Source organism: Ascaphus truei, chromosome 1 (assembly GCF_040206685.1).
Source record: "Ascaphus truei isolate aAscTru1 chromosome 1, aAscTru1.hap1, whole genome shotgun sequence".
Taxonomy (NCBI): domain Eukaryota; kingdom Metazoa; phylum Chordata; class Amphibia; order Anura; family Ascaphidae; genus Ascaphus; species Ascaphus truei.
Window position 1 is genome coordinate 537,500,096 of NC_134483.1, and position 20,491 is coordinate 537,520,586.

General features: G+C 41.3%; 1 protein-coding gene and 1 long non-coding RNA gene across 5 annotated transcripts in view; one reads left to right on the top strand and one right to left on the bottom strand.

Annotated features, from left to right (window-relative positions):
- The window catches only part of VAX2 (ventral anterior homeobox 2), an 82,245-nt gene extending 79,187 nt beyond the window's left edge, over positions 1–3,058 (bottom strand). Inside the window, exon 1 of one of the 2 annotated variants that reach the window (XM_075572976.1) lies at positions 1,743–1,789. In XM_075572976.1, coding sequence (XP_075429091.1) covers positions 1,743–1,767 — 25 coding nt within the window. In that variant the 5' untranslated portion in view covers positions 1,768–1,789. Of the gene's footprint in view, positions 1–1,742; positions 1,790–1,854 lie in introns of those variants that run through there. The other variant, XM_075572968.1, reaches the window with a different exon arrangement.
- LOC142467372 (uncharacterized) lies at positions 1,206–20,490 on the top strand. Of its 3 annotated transcripts, XR_012788383.1 has the most exons (4): positions 1,206–2,325; positions 2,646–2,800; positions 3,023–3,082; positions 17,746–20,490. It is a non-coding gene; the product is annotated as an uncharacterized LOC142467372 (long non-coding RNA). The 3 variants fall into 3 exon arrangements; XR_012788384.1 differs by having other exon boundaries at positions 1,206–2,818; XR_012788382.1 differs by having other exon boundaries at positions 1,206–2,800.
- Position 20,491: the final 1 nt, after the last annotated feature.

A 20,491-nucleotide genomic window follows, 5' to 3' on the forward strand; every position in this document is an offset into this window, starting at 1 on the left:
TTTCAAGTTCATGGGGTTCTTTGTTTTGTTTTTCTAAATCCTTGTTGCAATATGCCGTAAACATAGTCTTATTGAAAAAGCGACAATTTCATCTGCAAATCAAAATTCAGGAGGATGGTATAAAATAATAAGACACACCCAGCTAAATTTCGATCGTGGTTTAATGAATGAATATAAAAACCCATGTGTGTTACTCCAATTTCCTGGAAGAAAGTCGTTTACCACAAACTACTGTCCGCTGCACCGGACTGATTCGCTTAATATACAGTACGCCGCCTGGTAGAATTAATGGTGAAAATATAGACGATACGTGGCGGGCGCATGATGAAAGGAAACGGATTGTCATGACGGCTTGTTGTGCCGTGCCCTACGGTTCATGCTAGGCCGCCATGCTGATTATAAAGCACCCACCGATTCTACTATTCCGTCTCAAGTCAAATGATGTTATTCGTGCGCTAGCTTCTTTTTGCTCAAGGTCACAAAATCAAGGTCACTTCTTTGTGGGTCATTGTAGGGTGAAAGCAGCTGCAAAACAGGGACAAAAAGTTGTTGCCCGTCTTTTGCCACCCACGGCTACTCTACCTTACAACTACACAATGAAAGAAAGCAGTTTTTTTGCAACAACAAAAAAAGCTAAAAGATTAGCGGTTATCTGGAGAAAAATCAAACACAAGATGAAGACACCTGCTGTTTTTAGTCTAAATAAGTGATGACGCGTAGGGGTGGGTGGGCGGTGGGGGGGGTTCATGTACAGCACTAGGTTTATTTTCAAGAAAGATTGTAGCCTCAGCGAGCCACTTTATGCACAACTTTGTTTATGGTTGTGTATGTGTCTGAGAGGGCTCGACGCGTATGGTATCCTCTTAGACAAGGCCTCGTCTTGCTCGTGTTGTGAATCGGGGGAGCAATAAAGTTACGGATATCTGCATATGAAAAAAAAAAAAAAAAAAAAGCTGCCATTTTCTGAGGGAACGCTGGAGTTAAAAAAAAAAAAAAGCTACTACTACGAAAATAATACAGTGATTACTGTGTCAGGGACCAGTGAAACACAGCATCTAAATAAATGCATTGTATATCCTTGTATTTTTTTTCCTTTTATGTCCTTAACAAGCTGTTTTGAAAATAAAGCTACATAGGGTTGTTACCAGTAGGGATTTGTAGCTGGGACATACATATGATACGTTAAATCGCGCTGCAGACGGAAGTCCGTTCTCCGGGAGAATCAGGGATGCATTTGTTTCCCTCGTTCTAAAGGAGAAGTGAGAGCTGACCTCGTTACTGCAACTTTATACATATTTCATGGTTTCTATACGCACGTCTACAGCTCACACGTATCTATACTGGGGTTGACGTCGTAGGAAAGATGGCATGCCAGCTGTACGGATGGAACAATAACCGGCATTGTGCTCTGCTGGGAGGGATCGATAGCTCTCGGGAATAGTTTTTTTTGGGGGGTGGGTGGGGGTTGGTAAAGGAGCAGATCTCTTGCACGGTCTGGACACCAGGGGAACGGTTATCTCAGAGACATTTTTTCCCCCCCTCCCCAGAATCGAGTAACTTTCACGTGATTCCCAGTGACAGCGAGAGGTGCACCTGCAGCTAGGAAGCTGAACATCTCTGTTGCATAATACTATTGGCTCGTTAATTAAAATGATTGGTGCTCCGTGTTAGTGCATCAGAGGGGACACAGAGGCCCTCTCTGCGCAGTTGGAGGGACGACGATGTATTTTTTTTGTGCTCACCAATCTTTCGGTTGCCTCCATTCATCTCTGCCTCTTTCCCCCCGTTGTCATCTCACTTCCTTCAAGCCTCACTCCCCAACCCTGCCCCCCTCCCTCCCCGTTAAATTTTTACCTCTGACCAGGATCCGTCGACAGTAATCAGCTTCTCCTGCGGACTGGCTGTCCTGACCTTCTTCTTTGGACGAGCCGGGGCTGGAGCTGGAGGTCACAGGGATATCCTTTAAACTGTGGCCTCGTAAGGAACATTCCAGTTCAGCCCTGGTCCCCTTGTCCCTGGCACGTTCTGAACAAGACGTGGCTGCTTTGCCACACAGTGGGCTTCTCTCGTCGGACACTCCATCGCCCATAATAGTAGCCTGACCAAACATCAGGAGAAACCCCCTAACCCCCCAGGCTGCCCTCTCCCGCCAACACCACACACACACACACACACACACACACACACACACAAAAACAACAAACGACAATTCACGCAGGCAGCAGAAATCAGCAGCCAAAAGCATGTAGGACATCAGGGGTTTCAAGCAAGTATTCCTCCGAAGGTCTAGCCATGGTTGTCAAATGCAAAAGCAGGGTCCCATTGGTGAGTGGTGGTCTCTCTCTCTCTCTCTCTTTTTTGTTTTGTTTACAATGACACTGGTAAAGGTGCCCCAAACACCGCACCGTGAAACATCACAGAAAAGGAGAGGGGAAAAAAATCACAGAAACAAGTCAGTCTCCAACAAAAAAACAATGCAGGGAGACCCTTGAAGCCCCAATTTCTACGGAGGTCCTGTCTTCTTTTCTGCCTTTCTGGGTTTTTTTTTTTTTTGTCCAGCCAAGTATGAAGAAATGTGAACGAGAGAAAGAAGGCGTTTCGAGTAACCTTCTCTCTTTTTCTTTCTTTTTTTTTTTTCTTTAAAGTTCGAACTTTGTCAGTCCAAATATACTCCTCTTCTTCCAAAAGTTCTGGAGCCGGCAGACGGTATATACCCAATATGTGTAGGGACCAGCGTTCAGGAGATGGATCTGCTCTCTCTGTGGCCAAAAGCACTCTCGTTCAGGACCACAACCCTCCCGTACGTTTAGCCCGACAGGTTGGACTTTAAAATATGGTTGCATGGACAAAGATCAATACTACTTAAAAAAAAAAAAAAATTATATATATATATATATGGGGGTTTTGGAGGGAGGTAAGGGGTGGTTGTGGGAGGGAAAAGGGAGGGGGGAAAATGCCAGATTAGCAAAGCTTGCCTATATGTTCAACTCCCCTCCTCTCCCTCCTTCTCTCCTTTCCCCAGATAAGCTAAAGGAAATACCTTGGGATCACAGCCACATAAATGCTTCAGTTCAGAAAGGAGGTAGGTAGGAGGTATTTTTAAATTGAGTGCTTACCACAACGTAATTTCCTGCTCGTCAAATCCCAGCAATTGATTGGTAAACAAAGAACCTGTTTAGTAGCAGCCGCATTAATTCACATAGAAAAAAAAAAGGGGGGGGGGAGTGGTAGATTTAAAAGAACGTGGAAAATTTGGCATTTCAAGGTGTTATTTGGCAAGTTAAAAAAAAAGGGGACAGCGCGGAGCGAATGTGTTTATTAAAACGCAAGAGGCCGGTTTGTTGTTAAGAAACTCGGTTGCGGACAAACAAGAAAAGTCCTTTTTTATTAAGTTTTCTTTATTTCCGGGCAATTTATGGTATAGGTTAATGGACTGTAGGTCACGGTGAAACGCTGTTTTCGTAGGTTAATTTCAGGCACGTGTTTTATGATTGTTTTTGATGCTGATTTGGGGGAAATTAAAACCTTTGTTAAATTTCTCATTTTTCAAAAGGTATGTGCGATTTTTTTTTTTTTTTTTGCTTTGGCATAATTTTTAAACAAATTCCAAGTTTTATTTAAAAAACAAAAAAAAATTAAAAAAAAAAACACTTTTACCTTCATATTGCTTTTTAGAAACAAAATATATTTGGGAGTTATTGGCTCAATATTTGAGTACGTTTTTACTTAATATGACCGCTATGTCAATAATGAGTATATAATAGTATTTAGACTTTTCGGAATATATGTTACCAAGAATACATTTGTAAATGACTAGAAGCAAGTTATCGCTGAAAACCCTATGCGTTAAAATGGGCAAAATTAAGACGTTACTACCAAAATGGTGTCACGTATTCAGCACAGTGATCGAGGAAAACTTGTTATTTATTATAATAAAGATAATAAATAGAACAATGGAAATAATGTCTATGCTGTGACTTCTATAAGTGCCAGGAGAGGAAATTATGTCATTCAAGCTTCCAACAACATGTTTTTCTCTCTTAAAAGGTGGATTATTGCGTTAGAAAAATGCCTTCTTCTACATGTATGTATTGTATGTCTTTATTTATATAGCGCCATTAATGTACATAGCGCTTCACCGCCGTAAATACAAATAACAGTTCATGGGAATAAGCGCATCAGCCATAAAGTAGCATTTAGGAAGAGGAGCCCCTGCTCCGAAGAGCTTACAATCTAATTGTCAACTACATTTGTCAACTCGGCGAGTTGAATGTATTTCGCTTGTTTTAATTTATCTATCACGAGTGATTTTATCCAAGCATGTCCTACTTAACATTTTAATGGAAACGGAGTGATACTTGCATTTTGTAAAAAGCCATTTTTGTGCCCCGCTGATGTCACTGTTAAGAAAAACTGTTTTTGACATTAGTTCTCACCTCGCCTGCCTATTTTTGTTACTATTTTGGAAATATTAAAAGGTCTGTCCCAACGATTAGAAGTCATTTGTATATAAAATAGTGTGGGGCTAAAAGGATTTTGCCCCTAAATGTAATTAGTTTGGTGGTTCCCACATCTTGCAATTCTTTGGAAGTTTTCAGGGAACTAGATCACCAGGGGTTTGAAATCTAAATGAATCCGCCTGTTAATTGGATATGCTTGTCTGCCTCCCACTAAAGAAGAAAAAAAAAAAGAAAGAGACAAGAAACAATAACCTATTTTGGTAATTGATAAAAAAAAAAAAGAAACAATTAAAAAAAAAAAAGACCCAAAGAAAAAAGGGGAAAAAAATAATGATCATTTGCAGTTTTATTTTGTGTGTTGCGTGGCAAAGTGTTTTGGGAAATAATACTTCAATCTTATGTAACGTTTAACTTTTTCCGTGTCCTTTGAGTTCATCGTAGGCAACATTTTCATACTACAATTTCATCTGATATTGAAATATTGATCAACGTAATTCCCCCCCGTAAAACCAGTGAAAATATCCTGAAACTTGGGATTTCAATGTGACAATCCCTCTTCACTTGTGCTTATTTCTGCTCAGCTGTTTAAAATGAAATGGTGAGAAAACGCTGACATTTTTTTGGGGGGGGGAGAGGGGGTTTGGTTGCAACTTTTTGCAATTTAAAGTTCAAATAAAATCTAAAAGGGTCAAATCTATTTGGGCGTTATATATATGCACAATTATTTTATTCCAAACCTTTGTTTAATACGGTGTTCCCACATTTAAAATGCGTTCTGTTATACATTTGTCCACGTTTAAATAAAAATAAAACCTGGAAGAATAATGAAGAGCAAAAGTGGGATGTTGGAAACCTTACAAAGTCTCAGTTTTTGCAGCTAATGCCCCCTCACGTTTTTCACCTCAAACGCCTACTATTTCTCCTCTTTGTACAATAAACATATATTGGTAAAAAAAAGTTAAATAAGTGCCTATTTTCTACTAAACTATTGCAAAATGTTCTTCAAAGCTGAATGTACGATTTTAAACGTTTTTCATTTTGCTGCATGTTTTCTTTTAAAAACAATGCAGCAAATATATATATTTGTGTGTACACAAATATATATATTTGCTATATATATATATAGAAGAGTAGCATTTTCTTCCTAAAAAGTTTTGGAAAAACTTTTTTTTTTAACTTTCCATGAAAATGTAACTTTTTGCGAAGAGTTTGTTTTTTTGCCAAATGACCAAAGATTTGCTCTCGATATTTACAAGGGGGTTCCTATAAAAGACAGATATCGTTTATAACATCTTTACCAAGCGGTGACGTGTTCCCCGGCGCAGTACAAAATCATAGAAAAGAGGATATGGCTATCAAACATACCAGACAGCTATAGAAGGGGCACTGGGATCCCGAAAAAAAATAAAAATAAGGAAACAGTCCAGGCACTCGGTCTTCCAAAAGAGAATATTTAATACAGCATGAAATCCAACGTTTCGACTGCTATAAGCAGTCTTTGTCAAGGTGAGAAAGAAATATCCCGATTGTGGATGGGAATTCTCAAATATGTTACTTTTTGTTTTGTAACCCCTTGTGTTGTGCAAAAAAAATAAAGGACACCCTTTTAACCTCTCCACTGCCAGAGAGGCCTGGGAAAGGGGTCGGGAAAATGCCTTTATTACAAGAATAAGGGTTACACATTAATAGGAAGGTATTAACGCAGATATTAAAATGATGCCGTTTTCGCCAGCTTCCTGCTGTATGAATTAAAGTAACCCGGGTCGCTGCATATTTAATAGAGCGGCATAAATAAATGACGCGATTGCAGCAAAAGGTGCAGGAAAGCCGAGATTTCCGTCGCCGGATTACAAAAAGCACCTTGTTTTTTTTATATACATGAAGACTGCGTCTGCTTTCAGTGCCGAGTCAGAAGTAACTTTTCACGCCCGCCGGAAGTAACTTCTCCTACGTCTCCTGCCTGTGGCCTTTGTGTGCCACCGTTTCAATGCCTTCTAATTAAGTGAAAGCTTTGGCCCGTTCCTTAAGAAGTGACATTATAAAAGGCGTGAGAAGTGCAACTCATTTCTTATTGTATATGTGTCTTTATTTATATAGCGCCATCAATGTATACAGCGCTTCACAGCAGCAATACACGCGACAATCATAGATAACACGTAAAGGGGAGAAGCGCTTCAGACATACAAGTAACATTTGGGAAAAGGAGTCCCTGCTCCGAAGAGCTTACAATCTAATTTATTTACAAACCCAGGTTCCCATTGACACGTCTTCTCTCTTTCAAAAGAAAAGAGGAATAGTTTTACAATGACTCGCTGCTTCTCTGTTTTCATAACAGAAATTCTGCCTAAATCTTTGTTTAATTAAAGTCCAAAGGATCTTTGTCCAGTTGTTTAATGGGATGAAAATGTTTTTTTTTGTTTTTAATAGCACAGCTACTTTTTTTTTTATCACTTCAAGAGGGGTTTGGGCAGCCTACTGAGCCAAGTCATTCTGTATTCATATGGAATAGCAAGACAAGGAAATGGTTTGATTTCTCTCCAAGGCTGCAGGAGATTAGATGAAAAGAAAGCGTTGGAAGATAAATTCATTTTAGCGCGTCTCGTTGTTATTTTGGTTTTTGTGGGCCACAGGTATTATCACAATGCATTGCCTGTTCGTTAGCAGCCAACGGTAATCAACACCTAATAAACAGATTAACAAAGAACATGATTAAATCAAAGTCTGCGGTAGAGGACAATGGGGGGAATGTGTGGTTACTCCTGGCTCTGAAAAGAAAGATTATGGTTAAAATCAAAACCCGAAATCATATGCCATTTGGGAAACTAGTCATTGTACCTCTCGGTACGCAAAGTTTAATTGTAAGCTCTTCAGCATAGGAACGCGGCTACATTACTTTGCTACAAACTCCGTCTGCACTGTAGCAAATCAACAAATCAAATCAACAAATATCAGGCGTTATAAATAATTATATGGGAAACATTAAGTAGAACGAGTAAATATACACTTGTATACATGGAAGACCAGACAAGATCCCGATTCAAAAGTCCTTTGTGATCCCTACAAACACGTTTCCGTGAGAAAATAAGGTTACGTGTTATTATTCCAAACGTTACCATTCTTTCTTCGCAGAAATCCGAAAACGATACAGATGTAGCCAGCGTTAATGGTATAGTGGGATAGCCAGCCACACCCCAAAAGGGGCGTGTCTATAGCACTTTATCACCTGCGGGAGCACACAACGGGTTGCAATAACGCCGGCATATATCTGTACATCTGAATTAGACGGGACGTCGACAGGGCTGTTTCTTGGTGTAGGGACCTAAAGGTGTTAAAAGGTGTGTTCAGAACCACAGGGTCTGAGCCAAACGTAGCAAACGTGTTAAACAAGGGTCTGATGAAGTATATGGAACAGACTGACGCACCCACGGACATTTATACACCTTTTGTAATCTGTACGGGTTATTGAAATATATACATGCATGTTATAGCTCCTCTCTCCTCTGCCCTGAATCACTAGCTGAGATGGAAATTTACACTATGCCATCTATATACAGTTATTGCTCAGGGGGGCTCAACTGTGGTCTTCAAGACCCCCACAAAGGTAATGTTTTAAGGGTATCCCAGCTTCAGCACAGGTGGCTCAATCAAGACTGAGCCTCTGATTGAGCCACCTGTGCTGAAGCAGGGACTGATTGAGCCCCCTGTGCTGAAGCAGGGATATCCTGAAAAGTTGACCTGTCAGTGGCCTTTGAGGACTGGAGCTAGCCACCCCTGACCTAAAACAATGGAAGCAGATAACTCCGTGATAACAAAAAGTTCAGGCACAATGTAGACAATGTAAAAATGTTTGGTGAGGTCCCTGCCCGTCTTGCCCTGCTGTTTGTAGCAACACAACCCCCTGTGAAACCAGATGGTCAAAACACCCACAGAACTCTGTTTTAGCAATGGATTTCTGTTGATTTTCAGTGTGAATAATAGAACCCACCTATTGTAGTTTTTATACTTGTGCAGAACTATTGCTTCCCCCCACCCCCGAAGTTTCTATGTTTTCCTTGTTTTCCACCTCAAAAAAAGCTGTGATTTGCAGGTATTCAGAAAAGTACCTCAGTATTAGGTCATCCATTTTTTATGTGGACTAGCAAATTGATACTTATGGGCAGGTTTTGGAGAGTTGCCTCTCTTCCTCAGGTCGGGCTACTTTGTACTTCTATTTAATTCAGGTATTCAGCTAAAATTACAAGTGCAGTATTAATGCCCAAAAAATAATAACACCAGATTTATCGACAGATAAATGCTATCGGATCCAGTTGGTAAACTTGGATACTTAGAGATGTGTTCAACTTGTGTTTCTTCGCGTCCATACAACATATTAAGGTATCCTGTCCCAGTTTTTGGTCTGTGGGGTCTCAACAGGAGGAGTTAGTGGAAAGTTACATGAAACCTCTCGTTTTCAAGTATGTCCTGGGCACAGAGTTAAGACAAACAATACATGGTTACAAATACATAGTTACATAAGTGAACAGGGTATACATTATATACAATACATTGCATGCACAGTAGAGATAATATATATTATGGGCGTATGTAACAGTTACAGACAAGATTAAAATGTGAGACAGCTTTAGTTTTGAAAGAACTTAGACTGGTGGCGGCTGAGTTTTGGGGTGCACATTAAGCGAAGGAGGAGCGGCCGGATACTTTGTTGAACATTGGGACCATGAATAGTCTTTTGGAGTCAGATATATATATATATATATATATATATATATATATATATATATATATATATATATATATATACCTACGACATGTGAATGTGCTCACAAGTGATCTTTTTATTTGACATATATATATTGTCATAAATCACATACTACAGGGGGGGGGGGGATAGGTTTCAGTAACAGATACATTCCAAGATGCCCTGTTTTTAAGTAAAACGCTTTCTTGCTTCATTCATTATAACATCGCCGGAAGAAGAGATAAGTGTATCTCGAAAGCTCGCACAAATAAAAGCATTTCGTTAGCCACAGAACGGTAAGAACTCATTTTATTTCTCAGTCTCCTGGCTGCAAAATTGGAGGAAAACAAAGCACCAGATTTATCACCAGAAACAAACCCTATTAAAAGTAATCAGTAGATAAAGCGATCATTACAGGTATAAAGTATCCAGCAAACATAAAATTCCCCCCCCCCCCCCGTTGTATTTTTTGCTTCGGTACATCTATTTTGCTCCAATTTGTGGCCAATTTGGCACAGCTAGAAGACTTCAATAAATAACTTCAATAAATAACTTCAACACTTTTCCTAAATCCGCTGCAATTCTTTTGCTCCGTAATTGCCTCATAAAACAGCGCTGTATAAATCCAATTCGCCACCCCAAAGTCTCCAGGCTGCCGACCTACGGCAAGGTCGGGGCGCAAACACCCCCCCAAAGGTGCACGAAACAAATAATGACGTTGCTTTCAAAGGGGATTATTTTCTTTGCTCAAACTGGTGCAAAACGTGCCATCCCGTTTGTGTTGGGCGATAAATAGCCCCCTTTTTCTGTATGGGTAGCACGCTCAGTTAATATGCAACAAAAAGATCTAGTGTCGTAACTTAAACATTCCCGTGAACCCTTTGTGATCCTTTCGCCGCAGGGCGGTAACGCAGTGGTCAACGGAACAGGGTAAAAAAGGGACGTAAAGGACTTTAATTGACAACTTTTCTTTGTGGAAGTATTGAATTATTTTTATTTTGTACTATTTTGAACAGGTTCTTGGTACACAAATGTCGTGCAGGAGTTTCACAAATCTCCTGTAGTGTGCCGCCACGTTAAGACTATTTCTCAGTCCGCAGAGCCCCACGTAAAGTTATCTCCGGCTTTTGTTCACTTGAGGCCATCATTAGTGGAACAGATAATAATAAGCCCGTGCGCTTCAATGCATATTTATTTTTCTCAGGACACAAATAAGTTGGACAGTTACTTTTCTTGCCAGTGACATTGATAAGCTGTTTTGAATGATTTCTTTTGTGGTGTTTTAACACCTGCGCTGTAATGTATAAAACGCCGTTCTGACACTGCAGAGCAGGGGGCGGCCAAATCCAGTCCTCAAGGGCAACCAACAGGTCAGGTTTTCAGGATATCTCTGTTTCAGCACAGGTGGTTCAGTCTTAGACAGCACACCCTGTGCTGAAGCAGGGATATCCTGAGAATCTGACCCGTTGGTAGCTCTTGAGAACTGGAGTTGGCCGCCCAGCTGTAGAGGGTTAAGTTGCATTATTTAAACGCTCCTGAGTTTGTGAAGTTTGATCCTTGGACAAACATTATATATTTTTTTTGTTTTCAACTGAGTCTCAATTATTTCCCAGCTGGAAAAAAAAGTGCAATACATGAATTTAAAAAAACCCACAAATTGCTTTCAATGTTGACATCTTTAGCTATTTATTTTGACTGTAAGCGCGTCAATGTCGGAGATATGGAGCATGTATCAAATTCTGTGTCTAGACCTGTTATCTCGTTTAAACAAACCTCATCCCTGTAGCTAATCATCATGCATCAAAAGCAAGTCATTTTCCCATTTCTTATTTTCGATGTCGAGTTAAATGCAGAAAAATCCAAGTTATTAGATGTCCTGCCGGTGTGCGTGGCTGTTACAGAGACGCTGGAAAGGTCGCTGTGTAGGATATTTACTCTAACTGGGTCAAAACTAGTGCAAATGAACTGCGCACACACCATCTAAAACTTGGAAATACTCCAAGGGGGTTACTGACTCCGAGGGAGGTATAACGCTCAGACGTTTAACCAGGAAAATACCGTGCGATTGTATCACAGATACACATGGACCAGGAAATGCCGACTTCATTGTATTTCCTGACGTAATGAAATTAGTGAGAGCGCAAGGTACTGTATATTATTAAATAGGCTGTGTTGTCAATGTGAGTAAATCAAACAGTGTGTGTGTGTGTGTGTGTGTGTGTGTGTGTGTGTGTGTGTGTGTGTGTGTGTGTGTGTGTGTGTGTGTGTGTGTGTGTGTGTGTGTGTGTGTGTGTGTGTGTGTGTGTGTGTGTGTGTGTGTGTGTGTGTTCTTTTCTTTAAACAATTATATATTATATAAACAATAAGTGAACATATGTCAATAACTTAACCATTTAGTATTAATACCACAAATAGTTAGGCATTCGTAATAGTGATATTAAGGAAATTATAATATATTATAGATAGATGGATAGATAGATATTATAAGCTCTTCGGGGCAGGGACTCATTTTCCTAAATGTTACTTTTGACGCGCTTCTTCCCTTTATGTGTTATTTGTCTTGTTATTTCTATGATTATGTCACATGTATTACTGCTGTGACGCGCTATGTACAGTAATGGCGCTATATAAATAAAGATATATATCTTCCATTACCTTAACCTATAACTATTCCATTCACACTGGTACAATCCCTAGCAGTGCTCTCACATTAATCTCTTTCCATATAATGGACCATTAGAGATGTTTAGCCAGACGACCAGCTCAGAGGTGGGGGGACAAAATGTAAAAAAATCCAAATAAAAGGTGGGAACCTGTATAAAGTACCTAAGGATTTTCAGCTTTATTTGCTGCCACAGGACAAAATAGGGAATACACCCCCAAAAACACAGTTTTTCCTTTAGTAAATCACCTAATGTCTCAATTAACCTTAGCCCGGGGCAAACAGAGGGGAAACCTCATCAGAACCAGCCTTGTACATGCGGATCAGCAGAAACACACGGTCCTCTAGGAAATGGTCCTGGTTTTTAAGGATCTTTGCCCTTTTTCCCCATTTTTAAATAGCTCCCCAAGTCTCCCAGCTGCAAAACTGTGGCAGAGTCCTTGCCAGAGAATTGCACCAGGTTTATCAGCGGAAAAACTCCCTTTGCCCTCACTGGGAATCCTTCTCTTTGATGAATACAGGCAGTCCTCGGTTATCCGACACAATGCGTTTCTCAAAATGGCGTTGCATAGCGAAACGTTGTAAAGCGAAACGCGTTTTCCCAGAGGAACACTGTTTAAATGAAAGGTTCCGTTCCTGAAGGCATTTTTAACATTAAAATACACCACATATTTTACGCAGGCAATAAGATATGCAGCACACACATACATTATATAGTGTATATACTGTATTATATATATATAATATAACATAATAAATAATATATTATATAGTATAATATTATATATATATATACGCTCTTACAACGCTTTGCAACGTTGTTTATGTGAATGTGTATATATATACACACATACACAACCTTGCAAAGCGTCGTAAGAGCGTTGGATAAGCCGTTTTGGCGTTGTAAAAATGAACATAGGTATGCATTGCACAGCGTTGGATAAGCCATGCGTTGTAAAGCGAAGCGTTGTAAAACGAGGACTGCCTGTACAGCTGGTTTTTGCACTGGTTTTTCTGTGAAGAGACTTTATTTAGTAAGGAGACCCCAAGAGACCCCAAAATTGGAGCAAAACACGCCCCCAGATTTATAAAGTAAACTAACCCTGTTAAAAGGCCAGGATATCTCCTCCTTTGGCAGATCTGTTGCAGTTTTGACATTTCTATTAGTAATGACCTTTGATGTTTAGAACGGAAATCCCAAACCTGGATTTCCACAAGAAAAATGTGCCAATTACAAATATATATATATATTAATTAAAAAAAATCTTAGAGAACATTTGACTGTAATGTAATACATTCTGTACAATATACAAAGCTGGTAGTTTGTTTAAAATGATATGAGCTCTCCCCCAAGAATAGTATTTTTAAGTACTTAGTGCATTTATAAAGGGGTATTATTAAAATGTTACTGACATTAAGCTGTGCTACCTTTAATTGACCAACTAGAAGTAGTGTCACTTCTTTTATATTCACACACTTAACAAATAAGGATATATTTAACAAATACTCTGTTTATTCCCATTCTCCTCCACCACTAACGATTCTGCATCAAAGAATGGAGACCCAAAGACCCAAAGACCTGCTGTCTCAAATACTCCAGCCACAGTGCTAATCCCAGCTGGCCAGCACAATTGCCCTCTGACCTCCTTAAGACACCAGTAGAGGAATCCCTGCTGAGGCCGACTGGTCATTACAAGACACCGCACAACCTTAACCTTCCAAGCATGGAGGGGTCTGCATGTATTCACAGCTACTTTAATGGGGGGGTCCCACGGCGGGGGCCCCAAAAAAGGGGGATTTGAAACCCTTTGCGGCCAGAGCTCCCTCTGGCAGGGAAAGGGTTACTCATCAATGTAACGGGGGGGGGGGTTGTTTAGAAATATTTACCCCCACTCAACCAAAACTTTTTCTGCCAAGTGTGTAAAAATGAGTCGTTTTATTACTTACTTAGGATCCGTTTAATTTGAATGTTATCTGGTAATTATCGTTTGTGCCATTACTTCTGTAAACTAATTACACTGCCCTCGTTAGCCAAACCAAACAACAGAAGGGAGGAACAGTCTGATGGCGCACACGCAACGGACCAGAAACGGGCTCATCTCACAGAGATGGCTAAGGTTTGTTTTATAGTTCTTGCTGGTGCGCGTGCGGGCGCGTGACCGGCGTGGCGTGTGCACGTGGCGTGCGCGTTTAGTTTGTAGGCTGCAAGCGGCGACGCGCGTGGTTAGGGGGCGTGACTCTGACGTCCCAGCGTTAGGCCGCGCTGTGATTGGTTCGCGGCGTTGCTGCGCCACCGCTCACGGCCGCGCACGCGTCCCTAGGATAGAAACGTCTGGCTAACACAGCCAATTATAACTGGCGCATGCGCGCGCACTATATTACCCGCCTTAGCATTCGCAGCGGGCTTATTATGGAGAAACGAAATGCTAGAAACAAAATACTTACAATGGTCTATTATTTAAACATATATAGGTTTAAGTTGATTTTAGTCCTATGTGGGTATGTGTCTGCCCACTTAAGCCATAGGTGGGTAGGTGTCTGCCCACTTTAGTCCTAGGTGGGTAGGTGTCTGCCCACTTTAGTCCTAGGTGGGTAGGTGTCTGCCCACTTTAGTCCTAGGAGGGTAGGTGTCTGCCCACTTTAGTCATTGATTCCCTTTATTGAAAACTAATTACCTAAGCTGCCGATCGATTTGTTCTCCCATCAACGATCAGCAAAATCCTGCTTCCCCAGGGTTCACTAAGTGGCCGCCTTTCAGTTTCGAATCAATCCTTTCTTCAGTCAGTGTAACTCAGCAGCTACAATGTATTCTTATATTAAGGTAACATTATCTATTGCTACAGTTTGCAGCTCAAACGGCTGGGAATATTGGCAACAAATGATCACAAACAGGAAAGTGTTACAAAGATCTTGCACTGCTGGGGAGGTGGGCTAAAACCTGGTATAGAAATCAAAGGATGCCCGGTATATTGGTTTCAGCTGCAAACTGTAACAATAGATAATATTACTGTAGTAATATAAGAATACATTGTAGCTGTTGAGTTACACTGACTGAAAGACTGATTGAAACTGAAAGGCGGCCATTTAGTGAACCCTGGGAAGCGGGATCTTTGCTGATCAATCACGGGAGAACGAAACAATCGGCATCTTAGGTAATTAGTTTTCAATAAAGGGAATCAAAGGCTGCGTATATAAAAACAATATATATATATATTCATTTTTTTTTTAAAGTGACCCTTGGATTGCCTCTTTATCCCGGCTCAGTGCCTTGCTCGCCCGTCTGGCAGCAAAAAGGTGAACTACTCACCTCTGCAACTGAACAAACTTACTCGCAAACCCATATTCATCGAGGTGCTCAGGGGGTTCACTGGTCCTGTTAAAATTGCTGCTGTGTTTACAGAAACTCAGCTCTGGCACTAATGTTCTGATCCTGGTACCCGTTAAAGCCACTGGGTAACACTCACACAGGTGACTTTTCTGGGATGACCAGGACACTGAGATGTGGACTTGGCCCGGTTCTTAGGAAGCATGGCTTTGTACGAAGCTGGGTTTGGAAAAAGAACACATTTGTGAAGAGAGGAAAGAGGGGGCTGAGTGCACAATCCTTATCTATAAAACACAATGGGGAGGGGGGGGGGATGTATACAAGGAATAAAGTGATAACAAATTCCAACACCCCAGAGAATTGTTAACGATTTCACCGGCGTTTTTTTTATCAACATAGCCTTTTTTTCCACTGATTGCCTTTGGGGGCACTCCCTCCAGAGAGGAAATACCCATGGAGTGGCCACTCACAGAGGGGTCATCAGTATTACATACCTGCTTGAAACAATAACCTAGTAAAGAAGCAAGGGAGGTGACCTCATAAGAGGAATATGTGGAGCACCGCAGGTAGGATAAGGTAGCAGGACAAACGGCATACAAATAATGAAAAAAATCCAGTTTATTGAGTAGTGACTAAGAGAGACATCCACAAAAATAGGACAACTAAATCACTCTAACGCGTTTCGGGCAAAGCCCTTTGTCAAAGAGTATACTCTTTATTTCACTCAATAAACTGGATTTTTTTTTTCATTATTTGTATGCCGTTTGTCCTGCTACCTTATCCTACCTGCGGTGCTCCACATATTCCTCTTATGATTGGATGTATAATTTATGGAACCTCTGTCTCAACTAACAGTGAGTTACCTTTGGAGTTACACTGAGCTAGATAGTATTGTTATAATCCATATGCTCTAAGTAGTCTTATCTAAGTGTGGTGGTGAAAAGGTGCACATTATCTCACGATCGTTGTGCTTCCCCAGTACTCCATAAATCCCACTTATGATTTAAGCCCAAGGTTGAGGCGACTACAACTGTATGAGCTCAGGATAATCAAATACAATACTTTCCATGCTCTTAATATATGAGCTATACGCACAGATTTATATAATTAAACGCCACTGAATATTATGAACTACTCCCCACTAAAGTATTTTAAAGAAGATATTTGACCGATATTCTCTACCTGTATATTGTGCCTGTTGCACCGATAATTGGACTTTGTCTATTTGCAAACTAGTACAGAACCTGGCTGAGTCAAAGTAGGATTCCCGCGTTAATAGCGGTCCATGCACAAAACTCAAGATAGTCAAAGTGTGAATTTAACCTTTATAGAAGTAACCGGAACGTTGTGCTATACATTCCAACGTATTACACTTATTTTCTTCATGTTTCCACATATTTTCTAGATGGACACCGTGCGCCCAAGAGAACCTACGCCAAGTTTTATTCAATTGGAGTTTTTGAGAGTTTGAGTTGAGTTTTCTTCGGCTGCAGGACATTGTTTCAGCTAGAGAGGTCTTTTGGACATTTATTTCTTTTTGCACTTTATTGCTAATCACTATTTTTGACGTAACACACACGTGCTCTTTGAAGCCTTCCTAGAATCAGGGCAAACTTGAAGAACAATTACCAGAACTGATGAGTGGACTTCTTTAACTAGAGGACTATTAAAATGACCCCCAATATTTTATTAAACTGTGCTTAAGCAGTTGCTCAATAAAGTAATGTTTAATGAATAATCCCCTATCTTCCTATATATCTGTGATGCTTAGGATATTGGACTGAAAAGTACCACCAGGCACGAGATAAACCCACCGTTGACTGGGTAAGATGATTTGTTGAAGGTCGCGATGCCTTGTAGGAGGTCGAACATAAGGGTCTTCATAGATGAAATGATCATGTTCACTGGAAGAAGAAAGCTATGAGGTTTCGGAAACTCTGCACTATCATTTAATCTAAGGAGAACCCCAATATTGATCCCGTAAAAATAATCGTAACCTACAATGCGACTACATTTCTCCAGAACCAACACAGCTACTAAAACTGTTATCTACACTGGTTAAGAAGATAAATGGGTGATCAATGACAATGCTAATGTGCGCTGGACCACAGCGTATCAATATGTGCGCGTAAAACAACGAGATTGGATGTTGGAACGGTTTGGGTTCTCCGCTCTCCACACGAATATGCCGCGGAGGGGGCTGCAGTCTGGTTTGATGTACTGTGCTGCGCCTTCTTACGTATTATCGGACGTAGCAGAGGAGTGAAATAATGTGTCCAAACATTTCTATTTATTATTCATTCACAGCAATCAGACACGGTCAGCTTTACTCTGATGGTTTTCAAGATGTGCGACTCATCAGAGAAGCAAAATATATCAGCGGTTGTATCCCGTTTAATGAAGGCTCAGTCCCGGGTAGCAGGTCAGATTATCAGTGTAATTAGTTCCTTAAAAAGAGTTAGTCCTTCCTTAAAGTAAATGTTTCACTTATTGGTGTCTTGTTAAAATGTATTATATATATATATTATTCTTTATTGTTGTATTCTTTATGTTTCTCCAGCTCTGCTGCATTCGACCGTATTGGCTACTTATTCGTCCGTTGGACTAACGATGGTTTCATAATTGCAATACGAAGAAAGGACAAAACAAAAACAGCCATTCACCTTACATTTAGAGGGCTGACAAACAGTCTTATCGCCAAAAGACATTGGATGAAGAGTGGAAAAACCTCTCAACAGCTTTTGTTTACCATAGAAAAGTGACGACTTGAAAAAATGACTGTAAAATACGTGAACGTGAATGTATTATAATGTAACAAGCATTATTTGTTTCTATAGAAACTATTTACCAATTCACACCCCCTTCCTCTTCTGAAACAGGCGTTGGCACAACCCTTTTTTTAGCCCTGCCCTCTCTCTAGCAGTGCACCAATTGTATCTAGTGACTGCCTGGTCACATGATCTTTCCCACAAAACTTTGCATCTTTGGTCCTCTTCTGCTGCACTGACAGCCATTTTGTGAACCCCCGAGCCGAGTCTATCACAGGAGAACAGATCAATCGGCAACTTGGCTAATTACTGATCATTGTGTGGATTGTATTGGCGCACATATTAAAGGAGAATATATATATATATTTTTTTTTTTTTAAACAGTTTAGACTGCTGCTTTAAAGGGATCTATTGGTCAATAAGCCAAACATTAACTTCATAAGGGTCATTTATCATTGTCTCCCAGCTGCAAAACTGGGGCCAAGAATGGCAACAAATTACCAAAAGAAAAAAAAATTCCTCTTCTTCTTTGAAGAATTGTTGCCCCCGTTTTGCAACTTGGGGATAATTGATGTGAGCATTACAATGCGGCGATGCACAGCCCGTGCTGGTAACTGTGTTCTCACAATACTTTGTGTGTTCCCTTTTCTTACAGAACGTTGGCTAAAGTTACCCCACACCCGGGAACGCTTATTAAAGTCTTCCGGCTTCAAAACGGTTACAGAAAAACGGTACCCGACGCATCGATAAAAATGTTTCACGTTAAAATCCGTGGCACGCCTCTCTCTGATAAACGTGGCACTGGGTGTTATGATAAATAATGTAGATAATTAATCCGCAGCATTTTTACCTTGTGCCGAGACTTCCTGAAATATCACTCGTGTGCGGTTATAGGAAAATAAGGGCGGGCGCGTCTCACAGCAAAAGATTTATGACAGGGGGGTGACCAGCTCTAGCCCTCAAAGGCCACCAGCAGGTCAGGTTTTCAGGATATCCCTGCTTCAGCGCAGGTGGCTGAATCTGTGGCTCAGGCGAAGGCGGCACCAACTGTGCTGAAGCAGGGACATCGTGAAAACCTGACCCTTGAGGACTGCAGTGGGCCACCCCTTATCTATGCCTGCGTTAAACACTTGCAAAACGCGGCCCCGATGCGTATAATTGCTGCTCATTAATATTCCTATATTAACCTGGGATAGTTAGGCCAGGTCCCCGTTGCCTGCTGCAGCGCCGCTATGGCGGGTTCTGCAGGGACAGGAGCCGCCCCGCAATGGGGCCCGGGCCCGCTTGCTGCCTTGCCGGCAGAGTTGTGCGAACAGATTTCCCTGAAGACGCGACAGAGCACTGGCCACGCCCCCCCCCCCTCCCCGGCAGTTCAGCCAATGACGGCGAACCTGGCGGGTGACATCGTGACCGCTTCCCCCCATCACGCTCCCCCCGTCTTTCTCGGCCAGCCTCACAGGTGCGCGTGCAGCGCCGACACCGGCAATCGGTTTTCAAGCCGCGCTGAAGGGTCCATTCAGCAACCAATCAGCACCAGTCAATGCACACAGCCACACACACACACCGCCCTGATCCAGCCAATGACACGCACCCCCTCTCATGCTTGCAAAATTCAGCAGGACAGCCAAGCGCTCACGCTCGGAGAGATGTGACATCACCGCTCTGCGCACCAAAGTATAAAGCCAGTTATTACGCGTTGTGCTGTGTGTGTCAGCGTCTTTATTTACAGGGGTGGGGGGAGTCAGACCTTTAGTGGCAGCTCTGTCGTGCTTATTTTTACAGTAGTCACAAGTACAAAAAGGGAAAGAATTGAAGCAGCGTTTGATACTTCCCATTGTAATAAACCAGGTAACTGCGCCCCAAATCACAAAGCCACACACCTGGGACCCCACTGACGCAAAGAACCTTAACGGTGCTGAAGGAGCGGCTCAGTGAGTAAAGACAGTGACTCTGATAACAACACACACTGAGCTGAGCCTGGCTCAATTCCCCGTGTCTGCTCCCCTTGGCTAAGTCACTTTATCTCCCTGTGCCTCAGGCATGAAAAACACATAGATTGTAAGCTCCACGGGGCAGGGACTGTGTCTGTAACAATTCCTATGTACAATGCTGCTCACCACTCAATATGTTGTAATTGGGAAGCGCTTTGTGTCCCCCTGGGAGAAAAGCGCTATATGACATAGTTACTCTCACTATACAATGGGGGGGTATTTATCAAAGTTCTTCCAGCTGCAAAACTGGCATTAAAAACTGGTCCACGGGAGGAAAAAACGAACCAAATAGCTTCGGAACAAAGGAAAGGCGACAAGTCGTCAAAGAATATTAATAATAATAATATTACTGTTTATATGCTGTTTTTTTCCTCTGATCCTTCCCACGAAAGTTATTGATACATATGGAGTTAATATACAGTAGAATTACACTGATTCTGGTTTATCTTGTTCAATTATTAAATGTATATTATGTGCCATGCAATTGTAACTACCACAATGTGATGATATGTTAAATGCAATGTCCCGAATAAAAGAGATATTTAAT